At 48.7% G+C, this 19,380-nt stretch overlaps 1 protein-coding gene across 3 annotated transcripts in view; it reads right to left on the bottom strand.

Annotated features, from left to right (window-relative positions):
• Positions 1-14,556, bottom strand: part of UBE2L3 (ubiquitin conjugating enzyme E2 L3) — a 57,550-nt gene extending 42,994 nt beyond the window's left edge. The window contains exon 1 of one of the 3 annotated variants that reach the window (XM_053589517.1): positions 14,464-14,556. In XM_053589517.1, coding sequence (XP_053445492.1) covers positions 14,464-14,490 — 27 coding nt within the window. In that variant the 5' untranslated portion in view covers positions 14,491-14,556. Of the gene's footprint in view, positions 1-572; positions 649-14,463 lie in introns of those variants that run through there. The other 2 variants (XM_053589518.1, XM_053589516.1) reach the window with 2 other exon arrangements.
• Between the last annotated feature and the right edge of the window lie 4,824 nt (positions 14,557-19,380).

The raw sequence follows: 19,380 nt of genomic DNA, 5'->3' as shown, positions 1-19,380 counted from the left end.
TTTGGCTGGGGCCAGGTTTGAACCCGCCACCCTCGGTATATGGGGCTGGCGCCTTACCAACTGAGCCACAGGCGCCACCCAATACCCAGCTATTTCTTAAGATAAAGTCTGGCTCTTACTCAGGCTGGTCTTGAACCTGTGAGCTCAAACAATCCACCCACCTCAGCCTCTCAGAGTGTTGGGATTACAGGCGTGAGCCACCACTCCTGGCCTTAATGTACTCAATTCTGATATGAGGACAATTGATGCCAGCACATGGTGGGGTGAGGGGAATGAGGGAGAAGAGAGAGGAAAGGAGGGAGGAGGGTGTGGGTCCATGGTGTATGACATACCTCTTGAGGAGGGACACTCTCATTAGAGGGAGTTTACCCAGCAAATGCATGCAGTATAACCTGGCCTCAATAATTAAAAAAAAAAAAAAAAAGTGAATGTTTAAGCCAGGTCTGGTGGCACATGCCTGTAGTCCCGGCTGCTCAGAAAGCTAAGGTGGGAGGACTGTTCAAGTCAACGTGGGCAACATGCAAAGACTCTATCTCTAAAAAGAATTAATAAAATGAAAAGTGGGGTGGCACCTGTGGCTCAAAGGAGTAGGGCGTCAGCCCCATATGCCGGAGGAGGCAGGTTCAAACACAGCCCCGGCCAAAAACTGCAAAAAAAAAGTAAAAATAAAATAAGTGAATGCTTATTCTGGCTTATATTATTATCTATTCTGAAGATTCCTATAGGCAATAAAATCAGATTACTCCAGTTCCCATTTTCTTCCATTAATTTTATATATGATACACAGAAATTATGGTTTGGTTTAGCAGGTAGCTGCCAAGTCACCAGTGGACCAGAAAGAGCAGAAGCCTATAGAGTCAGACAGGTTCAAAGCCCACCTGCCCCTCATATCACCAGAAGGCCCGAGTCTACTATCTTACCTGAAAAATGAAGAGAAACCCACTTCACAAGGCTCTACTGAGAGTTGTGAGAAAGTTTATACAGTACTTAATATTCAGCATACCTATGTTATGTTCAATTAATGTTTATTTCATTCTCTTCCATAAGTGTATCACATTTGTTAAAATCCAAAACAGTGTCAAGGCACCAACATACATTCTCTATTCTACATAACACAAGTTGGAAATGGTACAGTGTTGACAGCCTATGACCAGAACTCACAGGTCTTTTTTCTTTTTTGAGACAAAGTCTCGCTCTGTGCCCTGGAGTTGAGTGCTATGGCATCATAGCTCAAAGCAACCTCAAATTCTTTGGGCTCAAGTGATACTCTTGCCTCAGCCTCCCGAGTAGCTGAGACTACAGGCACCCGCCACAACATCCGGCTATTTTTTTTTTTTTTTAGAGACAAGGTCTTGCTCTGGCTCAGGCTGGTCTTGAACTCGTAAGCTCAAGCAATCCACCAGCCTTGGCCTCCCAGAGTGCTGGAATTACAGGCAAGAGCCACCACACAGGTCTTCAATGAGAAATAAATTATGTTTATGGTTGTCAGCATGATGTTTTCAGAAATGATTTAAAATGCAAGGCCAGGGTCGTGCTAAAAGCAAGCACAGCACCATCACACTCTTCTCACAGCATCGATTTAGTGTCATTACCTCTGAAATGCAAACATAGAGCAGAAACAGAGAGATGCCAGGGAAGAGGCAGTCCTGGCATGAGAAGTGGCCAATCACAACATTCTGCACTGTTCACAATTTACAGCATGTGGGTATCATCAGAGTCTCACCACAGGCCTCCCAGGGCAAGTCATAGTGGCCCCATATCACAGATGAGAAAGCCAAAGTTCAGAGAGGCCCAAGTCACAGAACCTGTAGAGCGCAGGCCCACAACTAGAACCTAGGCTGGAATCACTCTTACATGAACGTCTGCCACTACCCTGGCAGTGGGCTACAGTGGTTAAACTTCCCTCAGAAACAGGTAGAGCAGGTGAACCCCTAGGGGGGCTTAGCTTGCTCTGGACTCTTTACTCCCCACCATACATATATTACAGTATTTCCCTAGCCCTTCACAGCTAGCTAGTCACTAAGTGTCTACATTGTGCAAGGAATGTTTCTAGGTTCCTCCTGTCCAAGTAAAACAAAACCTGGCAGATGGAGTTGGATGTCCGAGCAAAGTTACACAAACCTACCTTAAATCTGTCAAATACCAGCTATACAACTAGTAGGACATTAATAACTTGAAAGGGCTACCCTCTGTTTTTATGTGACTCTATCATAGTAACTAAATTTTTTTTTTTTTTTTTTTTGTAGAGACAGAGTCTCACTGTACCACCCTCGGGTAGAGTGCCGTGGTGTCACACAGCTCACAGCAACCTCTAACTCTTGGGCTTACGTGATTCTCTTGCCTCAGCCTCCCAAGTAGCTGGGACTGCAGGTGCCCGCCACAACGCCCGGCTATTTTTTTGTTGTTGCAGTTTGGCCGGGGCTGGGTTTGAACCTGCAACCCTCGGCATATGGGGCTGGTGCCCTACTCACTGAGCCACAGGTGCCACCCCACAGTAACTAATTTTTTTTTTTTTTTGTAGAGACAGAGTCTCACTTTATGGCCCTCAGTAGAGTGCCGTGGCCTCACACAGTTCACAGCAACCTCCAACTCCTGGGCTTAGGCGATTCTCTTGCCTCAGCCTCCCAAGTAGCTGGGACTACAGGCACCCGCCACAACGCCCGGTTATTTTTTTGGTTGCAGTTTGGCCGGGGCCGGGTTTGAACCCGCCACCCTCGGTATATGGGGCTGGCGCCTTACTGACTGAGCCACAGGCGCCGCCCCACAGTAACTAATTTTAACAGAAATAGGGGGGCACCTGTGGCTCAGGGGGTAGGGCGCCAGCCCCATATACCAAGGGTGGTGGGTTTGAACCCGGCCCTACCTGGGCATTGTGGCGGGCGCCTGTAGTCCCAGCTACTTGAGAGGCTAAGGCAAGAGAATCACCTAAGCCCAGGAGTTGGAGGTTGCTGTGAGCTGTGACACCACAGCACTCTACCAAGAGTGATAAAGTGAGACTCTGTCTCTTAAAAAAAAAAGAAAGAAAAGAAATGCTAACTTTCCAAGCTTGCACAAGGCAACTGTTGGCAATGACACTAAATCCTGCCTTTAAATGTAATTAAATTCACTACAAATCTAAACATAAGGCTTTAGAGGCCTTGAACGTGATTCTCTCTTTTCAATACTCAGCAAATGGGGTGGGACCCATGCCAACACTCCACCCCTTCCACAGGTCAGCAGTGTTTATCACAATTAATACACTCGGCTATTACCATAACTCTACAAAGTCATTTCATTTACCTCTCTGCAGAATATTGAGGCTCTAAGGGACACCATGAACAGGCTGAAGGCAGAAATCAACATCTGAACTCAGAGCCCTCTGACGCTACTGCAGAACCCACCCCTAGGCAGGAGAGGACATGACTGAAACCAACACACAAAGGCTTCAAGGGACACACTGCCCACAGCCCCCAGGCACCGTGGGGGGAGTGTGACCAGCCACAGCTCCAGCCAAGCAAGCTTTCACCCAGGCAGCTTCTGGTCATTGCGCCTCACTCCTGGAACGTTTCTCCATCTCCATCTGAATGTGGGTGTCCCTGGCACTCCTGACCTACATCACAATCTCCAGAGCCCAGCAGTCCCCTCACCAGACTGTGAGCTCTTCAAGGGCTGGGAACAAACCTCTTTGAGTCTATCCACAACACAAAGCCTGTGAGGGCACAGTGGAAGCTGTCTGTGTAAAACGTGTGGAGAATCCTTCTGGAGATTAGGTTTTTGTATGCTTGGTTTTCTTAACTAAAGGTACACTGGTATGAAGCACATATTTTACAAACCACTTCAGAAAGGGTTCAGAGGTGTGGCACAGTAGCACACACCTATAATCTCACAGCTTTAGGAGACTGAGCTGGGAGGATTGCTTGAGGCTAGCAGACCAGCCTAGGTAACACAGTGAGACCTCATCTCTGCAAAAAAAATTTAAGAACTAGCCGGGTAGGTGGCGCTCATAGCTCAGTGGGTAGGGCGCTGACCACACACACCAAGTGGGTTTGAACTTGGCCCAGCTAAAACAACAATGACAACTCCAACAACAAAATAGCCGGGCATTGTGGCGCACCTATAGTCTCAACTACTTGGGGAGTTGAGAGAATTGCTTAAGCCCAAGAGTTTGAGGTTGCTGTGAGCTGTGACGCCACAGCATTCTACCCAGGGCAACAGCTTGAGACAAAAAAAAAAAAAAAAAGAATTAGCCAGGTGTGGCAGTGCACACCTATAGTCCATCTATTCAGAGGCTGAGACAAGAGGATTGCTCCAGCCCAGGAGTTTGAGGCTACAGTGAGCTATGACTGGCCCACTGCACTTCAGCCTGGGCAACCGGGCAACAGAGCAAGACTCTGTCTCTTAAGGAAAAAAAAAGGCTCAAAGGTTGTTCAACTTCTGAGTAACACCCTCTCCTCCACCTGTGACAGATTGAAGCTACGGTCCCTCCCAGAAACACGTAGAGCACCACCATGAACGCCAACTTTGACATTAGTGACTACTTTGGTTGCATACATGTTGGCTGGGCTAGGGACTATTAGAGTAGAAGTTCACCCGCCTGCGGGCAAGGTGGCTCATACTTAGAATCCCAGCTCTCTGGGAGGCTGAGGTGAGTGGATTGCTTGAGCTCAGGAGTTCGAGACCAGCCTGAGCAAGAGACCCCATCTCTAAAAAATAGCCGGGCATGGTTCGGCACCCGTAGCACAGTGGTTACAGCGCCGGTCACATACACCGAGGCTGGCAGGTTCAAACCCCACCCAAGCCTGCTAAAAAACAATGACAACTGCAACAAAAAATACCTGGGCATTGTGGTGGGTGCCTGTAGTCCCAGCTACTTGGGAGGCTGTGACAAGAGAATTGCTTAAGTCCAGGAGTTTGAAGTTGCTGTGAGCTATGATGCCACAGCACCCTACAGAGGGTGACAAAAAAAAAAAGCTGGGCCTTGTAGCACACGTGTAGTCCCCAGCTACTTGGGAGGCTGAGGCAACAGAATAGCTTAAGCCCAAGAGTTTGAGGTTGCTGTGAGCTGTGACACCACAGCACTCTACCGAGGGTGATATAATGAGTGAGACTGTCTCAAAAAAAAAAAAAAAAAAAAAAAAAAAAAGGTGAGGCCATTGGCATCCACCTGCCAAAGCCCCTAGAAGCTCTGAAATTCTAAAGAGAGGTGTGTGGCAAGGGCCAGGAGGAGAAACTAAACAGCCATCAAAAGCAATTTTCTTAGTTTTCTGCTTCAAGGCTGAAAGAGAAGGTAGGAAGCAGTGGTATTATTTCTGGAACTACAACTACACATTTGAGAGTTGCCTTCAAACCCCCACCCACTGCTCGGCACCTGTCACAGTCTCCCATAGCACCTGCACTCATCTTTGGACACTGTGACTATCACTGCACTGAACATCTACACAGGACAGGAAGATAAAATACACAGGATGAGATTCTGAGACACTTTTTTTTTTTTTGAGACAGCGTCTCACTATGTCACCCTCAGGAGAGTGCCGTGACATTACAGCTCACAGCAACCCCAAACTCTTGGGCTTAAGCAATTCTCTTGCCTCAGCTTCCCATGTAGCTGGGACCACTGGCGCCCACCACAACGCCTGGCTATTATTTTGTTGTCATTGTTGTTTAGCTGGCCCAGGCTGGGTTCAATCCTGCCAGCCCCAGTGCATGTGGCCGGCACCCTAACCGCTGAGTTATGGGTGCGAGCCCTGAGACACATTTTGAGTTCAAGAACTGTTCAATCTTCTTGGAAAAAGTAAATATTTTTAAACAAAGAAAGGTTCACATAGGGCAGTACCTGTGGCTCAGTGAGTAGGGCGCTGACCCATATACTGAGGGTGGCAGGTTCGAACCTAGCCCTGGTCAAACTGCAAACAAAAAATAGCCAGGCATTGTGGAGGGCACGTGTAGTCCCTACTACTCAGGAGACTGAGGCAAAAGAATCGCCTAACCCCAAGACCTGGAGGTTGCTATGAGCTGTGATGCCACAGCACTCTACCAAGGGCAACAAAATGAGACTGTCTGAAAAAAAAAAGAAAGAAATGTCCACATAGTTGTTTAAGTAACTCTTTCACCAACCCTACAGAACAGGAGACCTTGAAGGAAGACAGCATCACAGATAAAAGAATGGACTCAACCTCAGTGGTAAGGCCACGTCCAGGCAGGCCCACCCCCATCTGATCTCAACCCACCTTTGCAGCACCATCTCCTACCACTTCTGCAAACCATCCCCCAGCCAGGCTGGTGGCCTCATTCCCCTCAAAGTGTCTTGCTCACTACCAATAATACATAGTATCTATGAGCAGCACACACTCAGTGTATTCCAACCACTCTCCTAAGCACTTGGTATATATTAACTCTTTTAATCTTCACACACAGATGAAATAACTAAGGCATAGAGAGGTTAAGTAACTTGTCCAGGATCACTCAGCTAAGACATGGCAGGCCCATGGTTCTGACTGCAGAACCTGAGTTCCCTTTCAATAGCTTTACTCTATGTGAAAGCTCCTCTCCTGTACCTTTTTTCCACCGGTAGGGGAGGAGAAAAGACAGGATGAAGCCAGACACACACAGGCAAAATCTCCAACACCTGGAGTGCCACTTCTCCTAGATGCTGTGAGGAGGGATGTGTGTGCACACGAGTGTCTGACTCCTCCTCCTGAAAGGCTAACACACCTCTGTGCCACCTGTCCTTAAGTCCATCAGCATCACCATTAATAGCATCCCTTCACAGAGAAGTAGCTTTCCAGCAGCTGGCCGGAGAACCTGCCCTGCCAAGGCTGGCCTTACAGAGGAAGGGCACCTAGTTCTGCAGGAACCACATGCACCTGACATGCCAAATAGGCCAGTCTCCCATGCTTCTGGAAAGCACCTCAAGTGCTAGTTTAACTAAAACCCACCCAAAGAGGAGTAAGCCAAGGTCAGAAGCAGGCAGCGGGTATTGAAGGACAGGTAGACTATCTCTGGGGCTCTTCAAGGCATCTCTCAAAGCCACTGCCCACAGCAATTCTAAAGGATGAAAGAGACTCAACGTTACTGTCCACCAGGTCCCTTTCTTCTCACTGCTAAAACCCCACTTTTTTATTTTTATTTTTTTGAGACAGAGTCTTACTTTGTCGCCCTCAGTAGAGTGCGGTAACATCATAGCTCACAGCAACCTCAAACTCTTTGAGCTCAAGCAATTCTCTTGCCTCAGTCTCCCAAGGAGCTGGGACTACAGGCACCGGCCTATTTTTAGAGACGGGGTCTCGCTCTTGTTCAGGCTGCTCATGAGCTCAGGCAATCCTCTGGCCTCTGCCACCCAGAGAGTTAGGAGTACAGGCGTTAGCCATGGCGCCTGGCCCGCCCCACTCTTTCTAAAGGCCCAGGTTGAGTTCCACTTCCTTCTCAATGTAAAGGGGTCTTTCCCTCCCCTGCACATCATTATTCAGTCGGCGCACATCCAGCACACAGTGGAGGCCCCAGGATTTCTTTGTTCCAGGTAAATGCTGTTATTACCCCTCTATGAGCTCAAGGGCAGAGCACCCAGATGATTTGAGTCTCAATGGATAAGAAGTTACCCTGGTGGAGAGAAGAGAGAACGGCAGGGACCCGGATGAAGAAATCGAGCGTGTGCAAAGCATGCTGTTTAGGGGATTCCACAGGCAAGAGGGGGAAGACCAGGCTGGCAAGATCAGACCTTGAGGGAACATGCTAAGCAATGTGGACTATTTTAATCCAGAGCCCTAGCCTCATTCTCGCCCTACTAAATTCAATTCCAATCTCTGAGAGCAGGGCCTGGGCCTGTGGAATTTCTCTAAGGTTCCACATACCCACCATCATGCTGGTGAGGAATCACATGAGATGCAGGGCCGACTGACTGGTAAAGAGCAAAAACAAACCCCTGAGGAAGCTGAGGCAGGTGTCCACTACAGATGGCAATGGCCTGAACTAAGGCAGAAGCAGTGGGGATGGAGAGAAGACAGAAACCAAAGATTGAACCTGACAAGTGGCTAGACATAAGAGGAAGGGTTGAGATGGGCTCCCGGGGGTTTTCCTTGCAACAGGCAGTAGAAAAGCGGACCATTAACTAAGTAAGACAAGACAGGAGGAGAAGCAGGAGGCCAAAGAGTCACAGGACCAGACCAGACTTAGATGCCTACAGGTAGAGTGCAGGCTCAGGAGAGATTTCTCTGTGGTGGTCTATGCTAATTCTTAACTTACTTGTTGTAACAAAGAAAATGGAAATGTCTGTTAAACATTTAATAATAAATGTCCTAGTAGAATGAGAAAGAATACTTTCAAGTGACCCCCCCCATAATAAAATGCTAAATCAACAACTTCCTGATTTAGAGTTTTAACAAGATTAAAAAGGCCCCAACACCCTGAGATAAGTGTTTTTGTTCTTGAATGTATCTTAAAAGGCCCCAAATGTTGCAATAATTTAGTATACACTTTCCCTGAGCCTGGCTCAATTCTCTTTTAATAAATGTTTACAAAGGACATCATTAAGGGAGGCTGGAACAATCCCAACCTACTGGAATGCATGAATTCAGGATAAAAAATACAATGCTGGGCGGCACCTATGGCTCAGTGGGTAGGGTGCTGGGGGCACCTATGGCTCAGTGGGTAGGGTGCTGGCCCCACATATGGAGGGTGGCAAGTTTGAACCCGGCCCCAGTCAAACTGCAACAAAAAAATAGGCGTTGTGGCAGGCGCCTATAGTCCCAGCTACTCGAGAGGCTGAGGCAAGAGAATCGCCTAAGCCCAGGAGTTAGAGGTTGCTGCCAGCTGTGACGCCACAGCACTTTACTGAGGGTGATAAAGTGAGACTATGTCTCAAAAAAAAAAGCAATGCTATTTCTCAATTTGTAAAGCCCTGGTGGGGTCAGAACATTTACACTGACATGACATTATGTATAAAACGTTCCTTACCTCCTGACACACTAACTTGCTCTACCACATTAATTACCCAACCTCGGAGAATCTAAACCTGTACTCCAGAGTGAACAAGTTCATTGCTTAATAAGATGAATTCCAAGGAATGAATTGTTATTTTGTGACTTCTCCTCCTCACTCAGATGTCATTATGGACTGAGAGAAGTACATCATTATGGAGTTTACATCATGGAGTTCTGAGAGAACATTTAAACAGCATTAAAAGGAAACTACAAATCTCAATTCCTTATCTCAGCTGTTGTGCCACAATAATAAAATGTCCACATGCACACCCTTTAAATCCACAAACTTCTCCTTTGAGAAAAACTCTTCTGGGAAAATATTCAACAGAAGGGCTCCTGAGGGAGATGTGTGCTGTGTGAGGCTGCAGAGAAATGATCAGAAGGCAGTTTCCCAAAGCCACACTTACAGATTTCCCTTTTGGCTTTTGTAGCAAATTCCCCATTGTAATTGAACCAATGGTTACAATCTAGTTGTTGCCCTCAGTGCTGAATTAGCTGCTTACAAATCAAAATGTGCATAATGTTTTATTAACATTGTAATTCCTAAACACATTTCTGAAAAAGGTTTATCAGTTTGGCAAATTTTTTGAAATCAAAGACTTTATAATGCTCATTTTGCCCAAAATAACTTCTCAGCCTGGAGAAGTTACATGCAAATCATTCTACTTTTAATAATGCATTTTACACTATCTGCAGACAGTCTATTGTACCAAGAATCTTTGCTGCCAAGCGCCCTAGAAAAATATTTTTAAAGGAAATCTAAAGTTATTTAAAATGTAATTAATTTGATCTTCAACATCTGCTTGCTTGCTCTGCCTAACACACTGTTCCAGGCACGAAATTCCAATCTTTCACCACTGAAAATCATTCTTCTTATTTCCTCCCCATGTTTTTTTTGAAGACAGAGTCTCTCTGTCGCCCTTGGTAGAGTGCCATAGCGTCATAGCTCACAGCAACCTCAAACTCTTGGGCTCAAATGATTCTCTTGCCTCAGCCTCCCCAGTAGCTTGGGACTACAGGTGCCAGCTACAATGCCCGGCTATTTTTAGAGATGAGGTCTCGCTCTGGCTCAGGTTGGTCTTGAACCTGTGAGCTCAGGCAGTCCACCTGCCTCAGCCTCCCAAGTGCTGGGATTACAGGAGTGAGCCACCATCTATTAAAAGACACAGCCAGCTCAGCGCCTGTAGCTCAGCAGCTAGGGCGCTAGCCACATACACCTATGTGGCGCTACCCACATAGTGGGTCCTGAATCCAGCCCGGCCCTGCCAAACAACAATGACAACTACAACCAAAAAATAGCCAGGCGTTGTGGTAGGCGCCTGTAGTCCAAGCTACTTGGGAGGCTGAAGCAAGAGAATCACTTAAGCCCAAGAGTTGGAGGTTGCTGTGAGCTGCGACACCATAGCACTCCACCCAGGGCAACAGCTTGAGACTCTGTCTCAAAAAAAAAAAGACTCAGCCAACCAACTTGCATCAATAATATTCTTCCTATTTATTTACTTTATTTTTTGAGACAGAGTCTCACTCTGGCACCTTGAGTAGAGTACCATGGCGTCATAGCTCACAGCAACCTCAAACTCTTGCCTCAGTTTTTCTATTTTTAGTAGAGACGTGGTCTCACTCTTGCTCAGGCTGGTCTTGAACTCCTGACTCAAGTGATCCACTCACTTCAGCCTCCCAGAGTGCTGGAATTACAGGTGTGGGCCATGCACCCAGCCTATTTTTACTTTTTTAAACTAAGGGGGCTTAAACACTGACTCTCAGAACCCTCTCAGAGCCAATGATAAGCATCATATAACTGGCATTCCCCTACTGAATTGAAAGAAAGAAACTGAACATATTCCTCCACATAGCCTTGGAGTAAAAAATGAAGGCAGCGTGACAAGGGACATGGACTTTGAGACTTGGAGCCAAAAAGATTTACCTTTGGGGTGGCACCTGTGGCTCAGTAGGGCACCAGCCCCATATACCGAGGGTGGTGGGCTCAAACCTGGCCCTAGCCAAACTGCAACAAAAAATAGCCAGGCATCGTGGCAGGTGCTGTAGTCCCAGCTACTGGGGAGGCTGAGGCAAGAGAATCACCTAAGCCCAAGAGCTGGAGGTTGCTGTGAGCTATGACGCCACAGCACTCTACTGAGGGTGACAAAGTAAGACTCTGTCCCTGAAAAAAAAAAAAGAAAAAGAAAAAAGATTTACCTTCTTCTCTCTCTCCATCACGGTCTACTATTCCACCTTAAAAACTCTCTTAACAGGCTGCGCCTGTGGCTCAGTCGGTAGGGCACCGGCCCCATATGCTGAGGGTGGCGGGTTCAAACCCAGCCCTGGCTGAACTGCAATCAAAAAAATAGCTGGGCGTTGTGGCGGGCGCCTGTAGTCCCAGCTACTCCGGAGGCTGAGGCAAGAGAATCGCTTAAGCCCAGGAGTTGGAGGTTGCTGTGAGCCGTGTGACGCCACGGCACTCTACCAAGGGCCATAAAGTGAAACTCTGTCTCTACAAAAAAAAAAAAAAAAACTCTCTTAACTAGGCTCAGCATCCATAATACAGTGGTTACATCACCGGCCACATACACCCAGACTTGTGAGTTCGAACCTGGCCTGGACCAGCTAAACAACAATGACAATTACAAAAAAAAAAGCTTGGTATTGTGGCAGGTGCCTATAGCCCCAGCCACTTGGGAGGCTGAGGCAAGAGAATCATTTAAGTCCAAGAGTTAGAGGTTGTTGTGAGCTGTGATGCCACAGCTACCAAGGGCGACAAAATAAGACGGTCTCAAATAAAAAAAGAAAAAGAAAAGAAGCTAATATTTTATAAATACTTATAAATACTTAATGTTACATATATTTTCTGAGCTCCAATTTTTCAAAGAGACAAAAATAATTTTTTAACAGCTCACAGCAACCTCAAACTCTTGGGCTCAAGCAATTCTCTTGCCTCAGCCTCCCAAGTAGCTGGGACTACAGGTGCCTGCCACAACACCCACCTACACAAAAATAATTTTTTAAAAACCACAATAAATCCTTTCTCAGACTCCTGAGAGCCTGAGTATTACAAATTGGGTCAACTTGGTTAGGCTAGGTGGATGAATTTAGGTCAAGATCCCTGCCCTTCAGGATCTCAGTACCCGGTGTAGGAAAGACAAGTCTGTAACACAAATTATTATTACAGTAATACTGTGATAAAGTATTATCTGTGAAAAGTGCTCAAAGAGAAACATATGAAAAATCCCACAGTCACATAAAGGAGGACAGCAATTCATTCTGAAGGGCGACTGGGGCGGTGCAGCACGCCAGTGTTCACAAAGTAACTGGCATTGGAATTGAACCCAGGACTTCCCTGGCATGGAGAAGTGAGGAAAAGGCAACCTTTCTCAGACAGAATTAAAAAATGGGGACAGGGCCTTGGGACCCTCTAGCTTCATCAGGCTCAGTCCCCTCCCTAAGGGAAAAAACATTACAAACAGGAAAAAAAGAAAAAACATCAGCAAAGAGACATCACATAGCAGGTAACAGCAGGAGGCTTTGCTCTGGACCAGTAGTTCTCAACCTTCCTAATGCCACAATGTACTTTCATTGTTAAAAAGGGGTCATGAATCACAGGTTGAGAACCGCTGCTCTGGAGGAAAGAGAACTAAGTTAGATCACAGCTCTCTCTCCCTAGTTAGGTAACCCAGGGCAGCCAACAATCTCTGCATTCCCTTTTCTAATCTACGAAACTGTAATAATAATGCCTACTCAACAGGGATGAAACATGATCATAAATATGAAGTACAGAGTTGCACAGAGTAAAAGCTGGAAAAATGGTAGCTTCTGTGATTCGGTGCAAGAATTGTGGGAAACTGGGCAGCCCCTGTGGCTCAAGGAGTAGCGCGCCAGCCCCATATACTGAGGGTGGCAGGTTCAAACCCAGCCAGGGCAAAAAAAAAAAGAATAGTGGGAAACCAAAGGGTAGGGGATAAGGCTGAACAGACTGCTTTTAGCCAGTCTAAGAAAGGTCCTGAATGCCAATTAAGAGGTTACAATTAACTGTTGAGGACAATAAGAGCACAGAGGTTTTTAACAGAAGCAAAAGAGTTCAATATTTGCTTTAGAACCACTCTGGTGTTCATAAAGGGGAAAGAAAAGCACTAAGATATACGGGTATGGATTCAAGTAACTTCAGTAAGATTAGAAAGCAAGGCAGGTGCTTAAGAAATCTTTCTAAAATTCAATCCACAAGGCTTACTAATGGACAACTGCCCTGGGGAAGTAGAGTAAGAAAAGAAGCAATTAACAGTCTTCTCATCTGAGTGACTGGATGAATCGGTGGTATCACTGGCAGAAGAGATGAGAAGGGGTCTGGCATCTGCTGACTGTTCTTTTGTGCCCCACTTCCACTCCAGTTTCATAAAGTTTAAATGTCCTCTCTAGGCCTTAAGTGAACAAAAGAAAGGAAACCCTCTCAGGGAGGGAAGGCTCAGAGGCTGTAACTCTAAGTTCAACGTCTAATTCGATTAACCACTGCTCTGCCCAGGACGAATCCCGGTTCTTTAGCACCGCTCAGGAAACTAGTCCCTGGGCCTTTTTTTTATTTCCGGCCCGGTGCAGCCCGGTAGCACTAACTGGCAGCCAGCTCACAAACGTTGCGGGTCGACCCCGGAGGACGTTGGCAAATCCACCGGCCAAAGAACTACACCATTTTAGCATCTGTATTCCTCGCCGAAGGAGCCAATTAGCCAGAAAGTACCCTGCTGCATTCAAGATGCAACGTCCCAAGTTATTTTTGTAAACTTTGGCCCGTTTTGACTCGAGCAACTGAAGCCAACTCCCGCCCCCCACCCCCCAAAAAATGGCACTTTGCTTCATCACGGAAAGGAGATCTGGGCGAGTAAGCGGTGGAGAGGGAAGAACCGCGACCGGGGCCGCCCCCACGTCTTCCTGGAGTTGGAACTTGCCCGCTGTGTGACTCTGCAGTCACAAGGCGACAGTTTGCTGGGACCCAGCAAAATTTCAAACAACCCACCAACAAGCGGATCCCAGTTTGGCCGCCCGGTCTCCTCTTTCCTCTCCCCGCCCGAGTCTCCCAGCCTCCCGAGCTGCGGGCTGGGAGAACCGAGCTCCAAGCCCGGAGCGCCGCGGCCCAGGGCGGGGCGGCTGCACGGCGCGGGCTCCCGGCCGGGGCTCCGGCGCTCGGGCCTTCCCCGCAGACGCCCAGTTTGGGGCCTCCGGGCCCGACCCCACATCCCCAGCGCCCTCGGTCCGCGCCGCGGCGGCCGCGAGGGAAGGATGCGGCCGGGCTCCGGGCCGAGGGGCCGCCGGCGGCTCCCAGCGCGGCCTGGCCCTCCCGCCCAGGCTGAGGCCTAGGCGGACCCCGTTAGTTCCCTCAACCCGCTCGTGGCCCGAGGGGGCGGCGAGGCCACGCAGGGCGGAGGCTAGGTGGCGTAGCCCCGAGGAGTCCAGGCACGCCACCGTGGCCCCGGACCCAGGACGCCGCCCCCCGCCCGGCCGGCCGGTGCCGGAGAATGGATTTTACCTTCATCAGCCTCCTGCTGGCCGCCATCTTGGCTCTGGTGCTGCTGCTTTCCCAGAATGCGTCGCGGCCGGCCGGGCGGCTGGAGCCCCCGCACTTCCTGCAGCGGGGGAGGGGCGGCACGAGCGGGGCGAGGCGCGCCAGCTCTGCGAAGCGCCTACTGTGTGCCCGCCGCAGTGTTGGGGAGGCGTGCGTGAAGGGAGAACTGGGCCGGCAGACACCCAGCCTTTATGGAGAGTCCAATCGGATGGCAGTTACCAGCAGTGCTCGGCACACAGTAGGTGCACAACAAATAGTGGTTTCATGAAATAAGTAGTTGAATAACCAAGATTATTTTGGGCATTGCCAACCAGCTATGAAGAAAAGAAAATTGGGTGATGAGAAAGTGACTGTAGGGACCTACTTGCTTTTCCTTTATTTTTTTTCAGTCGCTCTGTGCCCTGGGTAAAGTGTGGTGGTGTCATAGCTCACAGCAACCTCAAACTCTTGGGCTGAAGTGATTCTCTTGCCTCAGCCTCCCAAGTAGCTGGGACTACAGACTACCGCCACAACGCCTGGCTATTTCTTTTTTATTTTTTTTATTACTTTTTTTTTTTTTGAGACAGAGTCTCTCTATGTTGCTCTTGGTAGAGCGCTGTGGTGTCACAGCTCACAGCAACCTCAAACTCTTGGGCTTAAGCGATTCTCTTGCCTCAGCCTCCCAAGTAGCTGAGACTACAAGTGCCCACCACAACACCCATCTATTTTTTGGCTGTAGTTATCATTGTTGTTTGGGAGGCCTGGGCTAGGTTCCAACCCGCCAGCTCGGGTGTATGTGGTGGGCGCCCCAGCCGCCGAGCTACAGGCGCAGAGCCTGGCTATTTTTTTTTTTTTTTAAGATGGGGTCTAGCTCTTGCTGAGGCTGGGCTCCAACTCCTGAGCTCAAGCAATGCACCGGCCTTGGGACCTACTTCAGGTAGGAATAATTGAGGAATAATATAAATAAGAATTGAATTGGGGCGGCGCCTGTGGCTCAGTGAGTAGGGCGCTGACCCCATATGCCGAGGGTGGCAGGTTCAAACCCAGCCCAGGCCAAACTGCAACAAAAAAAAAAAAAATAGCCAGGCGTTGTGGCGGGCGCCTGTAGTCCCAGCTGCTCGGGAGGCTGAGGCAAGAGAATCGGGTAAGCCCAAGAGTTAGAGGTTGCTGTGAGCCGTGTGACGCCACGGCACTCTACCCGAGGGCGGTACAGTGAGACTCTGTCTCTACAAAAAAAAAAAAAAAGAATTGAACACTGGAATCTACTAAGTACATGGCCCTCCCTCATGCTTTCTTTTCTTTCATCCTTGAAACTACCCTATAAAATGGTTACCATTAACATCCTCATTTTGCAGGAAACAGAAGTGACTTGGTCAAGGTCACACAGCCAGCCAGACTATATTTCCAGGCTAGGCTGCTGGCTCTAGGGCCAGTACTGGGAGCTGCAGGATGGGATCAAACAACCGTGAAGACTGGAGGAGAATATTTTAAACAGAGCAATAGCACTGGCAAAGACCATGAGGCTGCCTGGGTGGGCCAGAACGGGGAATGGAAGAGGGTAGGGGGATAAGAAGCCCACTACAGGAGGCTGAGGCAGGAGAATTGCCTGAGCTCAAAGAGGCTTGTCTGAGCGAGAGTGAGACCAAAAAAAAAAAATTTTTTTTTTTCAAAAAAATTAAAAACCCAGCCGGGTGTGGCAACAAGCACCTTGTAATCCCAGCAGCTTCAGAGGCTGAGGCAGCAGGATGCCAACAGCCTGAGTCTGAGGTTGCAGTGAGCTACAACATCATTGCACTCTTCTCAGGGCATAGGGTAGAACTCTGTCTCAATGACAAAAAAAAAAGAAGCTTGCTGCAATTATTTAGGCAAAGAGATGGTGGTGGTTTGGAACTCAGGAGGTAGTGCAGGCCGAGAGAAGGGCACAGGTACATGGTGTAGTTAGGCCTTGTTAAGATTTTCTACATTTCCCTGAACCCTGGGTTTCAGTTGAAAGAGGGAAAAAGCGTGGCAGAGGCTGGAATAAGGCTGGCCTTTCACACAGCATCTTGGGGCGCAGGCTGGACACAAGGAAGCCCCATGCAATCAGTGACCTGCCTTATTTTCACCTTTCCCAGGGGCAGTACTGAGGGTGTTCAGCAAACATTTAGCATATGTGTGAGGAACTCCACCAGGTTCCTAGAGTCTGGGAACACGTGGAAGCCTGAGGATTGACTCCATGGTCCTGCTGTGATCACAGGGCCTGCCCTTAGTGGATCAGCTCAAAGAAAGAACATAACTTTATTGGGAACTGCTTGCGTTTGTGGACGGCTACTGAGGGAAAGGGACCCTTTCCCAGAGAAATTCCAAGCCTGTCTAAGAAGCACAATTCATTCCTGCGACCTTAATGTGCTAAGCTGGGAATAAAGGGTGAAATCAAGAGAGGCTGAATGCTGAGGACTCACCTTTGCCAAGGCATCCTCCTGCACCCTCACCGCCACCCTACAAGATGGCACCCTTGCACCCACTTTGCAGGTATGGAGCCAAAGCTCTGAGCTCCTGCTACACAAGCACACAGGAAGTGTGCCCACTCCCCGCAGAAAACCTGCCTGGCCCTTGAGGCATCCCTCCTGCTCCAAACCTTCAATGCTCCCTGTAGCAGGCCTGGCCAAAGATCACAACAGCTCCCCTCCACTCAGCCAAACCCTATTCGTTCAAACCTGGCCTTGCTGTGATACTTCCTCAACCTCCCTGATCAGAAGTGGCCTAGGGCGGCGCCTGTGGCTCAAAGGGGTAGGGTGCCAGCCCCATATGCCAGAGGTGGTGGGTTTAAACCCAGCCCCGGCCAAAATCAGCAAAAAAAAAGAAGTGGCCTCTTCTTTCTCTTTAACCCCAGATCCCTCTTCTCGCGTGCTGCTCCTTCCTGTAGTCAGCATGGGGACCAGGGTGCTCACCTGCTAAGCACAGAGGTAAATGCACAGGTTGCACCTGCTCCCAAGGAACTCACAGCATGCTGGGGAGGCATAAAAAAAAATGCCAGAGGGTGGAGAGGGTTTGGTGAGGTGTAGGGGCTCCAAGGAGGGACCTGGCAGGGTCAGGGGAAGGGGCCAGGGATGGCAGGTACCCCAGTAGGCAAGAGGACAGGGGGAAAGAAAGTGGCCTCTGCTGAGGCGGGAAACAAGTAATGGGCCTTCACCCCCCAACAGGGTCAACTGGGTGCTGGACATTTACACCCACCACAGAGCAATGCTCAGGTGTTCTATTTGACAAGAGTAGAAACTGAAGCCCTGAGAGAAGTGGCTTGGCTGCAAAATTCAGCTAGGAGGCTGGGCATCAGGAGTTAGACCCCATGTAGCACATGTGGGTGAAGCTCTGCCTGGACCTTCCTCTGCCCACCCAAAGCCTTATTTCCCACACACACCCTACCCCCAACCAGTGCTCTAGCCACACCATGTCCCCTGCCTTTGTCCAGGCTGCTCGCTTTGCCTGCGATGCCTCCCTCATTTTCCCCCCTCAACACCTACCATGTCCACCTGGCAAGGGCTGTTCATCCTCAAGGGCTCAATTTACCACAGTCACTTGGGTACCCGGAGAGCCTGCTGTGTGCCAGATAGGCAACATCTCATTTGAGGTCAGAACTGTTATAAGCCCCATTGATCATGACAAAAACTGAGGCTCAAGCTGTTAATCAACTTGTCAGCCGTCTGGCTGGTCAGAGAGGCTCAAGCCCAAGTCTGCTCTTGAACTTTGAGGGCCAAACTGAGGTCCTAGGCGGGGCCTCAGATGACTTAAAGGATTCCTTCTTTCTCTCCCTCTTTCCTCTCGCCTTCCAGCTTCCTTTTATTTATTTACTTATTTATTTTCATTGTTTTGGATTCATTGAGGGTACAAAGAATCAGTTTACATTGATTGCATTTGTTAGATAAAGTCCCTCTTACAATTGTGATCTGCCTCCAGTAGGTGTGACATGCACCGGTGACCCTCCTATCCCCCTCCCTCCTCTCTTCTCCCTCATTTTCCTTATTTATTTATTAGAGACAGAGTCTCACTTTATCACCCTCAGTAGAGTGCTGTGGCATCACAACTCACAGCAACCTCCAACTCCTGGGCTTAGGCGATTCTCTTGCCTCAGCCTCCCAAGTAGCCTGGACTATAGGTACCCACCACAATGCCCAGCTATTTTTTGTTGCAGTTTGTCTGGGGCGGGGTTTGAACCCACCACCCTCGGTATATGGGTCCAGCACCGTACTCACTAAGCCACAGGCACCGCCCTTATCAATTTATTTTTATTTTATTTTATTTATTTATTTATTTATTTTTGTAGAGACAGAGTTTCACTTTATTGCCCTTGGTAGAGTGCTGTGGCGTCACACAGCTCACAGCAACCTCCAACTCCTGGGCTTAAGCGATTCTCTTGCCTCAGCCTCCCGAGTAGCTGGGACTACAGGCGCCCACCACAATGCCCGGCTATTTTTTGGTTGCAGTTTAGCTGGGGCCGGGCTTGAACCTACCACCTTCGTATATGGGGCCAGCGCCTTACCGACTGAGCCACAGGCACCGCCCTTAATTTTTTATTTTGAGACGGAGTCTTACTTTGTTGCTCTTGGTAGAGTACTGTGACATCACCGCTCACAGCAACCTCAAATTCTTGGGCTCAAGCAATTCTTTTGCCTCAGCCTCCCAAGTAGCTAGGACTACAGGTGCCTGCCATAATACCTGGCTATTTTTTTTAGAGACAGGATCTCGGTGTCTCGCTCTTGCTCAGGCTGGTCTTGAACCTGTGAGCTCAGGCAATCCACATGCCTCAGCCTCCCCAAGTGCTGGGATACAGGCGTGAGCCACTGCACCCGGCTATTTATTTTTTAGTGACAGGCTGCAAAGCAGTGGCGTGGTCATAGCTCACTGTAGCCTTGAACTCCCAGTCTC

The sequence above is a fragment of the Nycticebus coucang genome, chromosome 4, assembly GCF_027406575.1.
Source record: "Nycticebus coucang isolate mNycCou1 chromosome 4, mNycCou1.pri, whole genome shotgun sequence".
NCBI lineage: Eukaryota > Metazoa > Chordata > Mammalia > Primates > Lorisidae > Nycticebus > Nycticebus coucang.
Note: the sequence above shows the minus strand (reverse complement) of the source record. Positions and strands in the feature narration are given on the sequence as shown.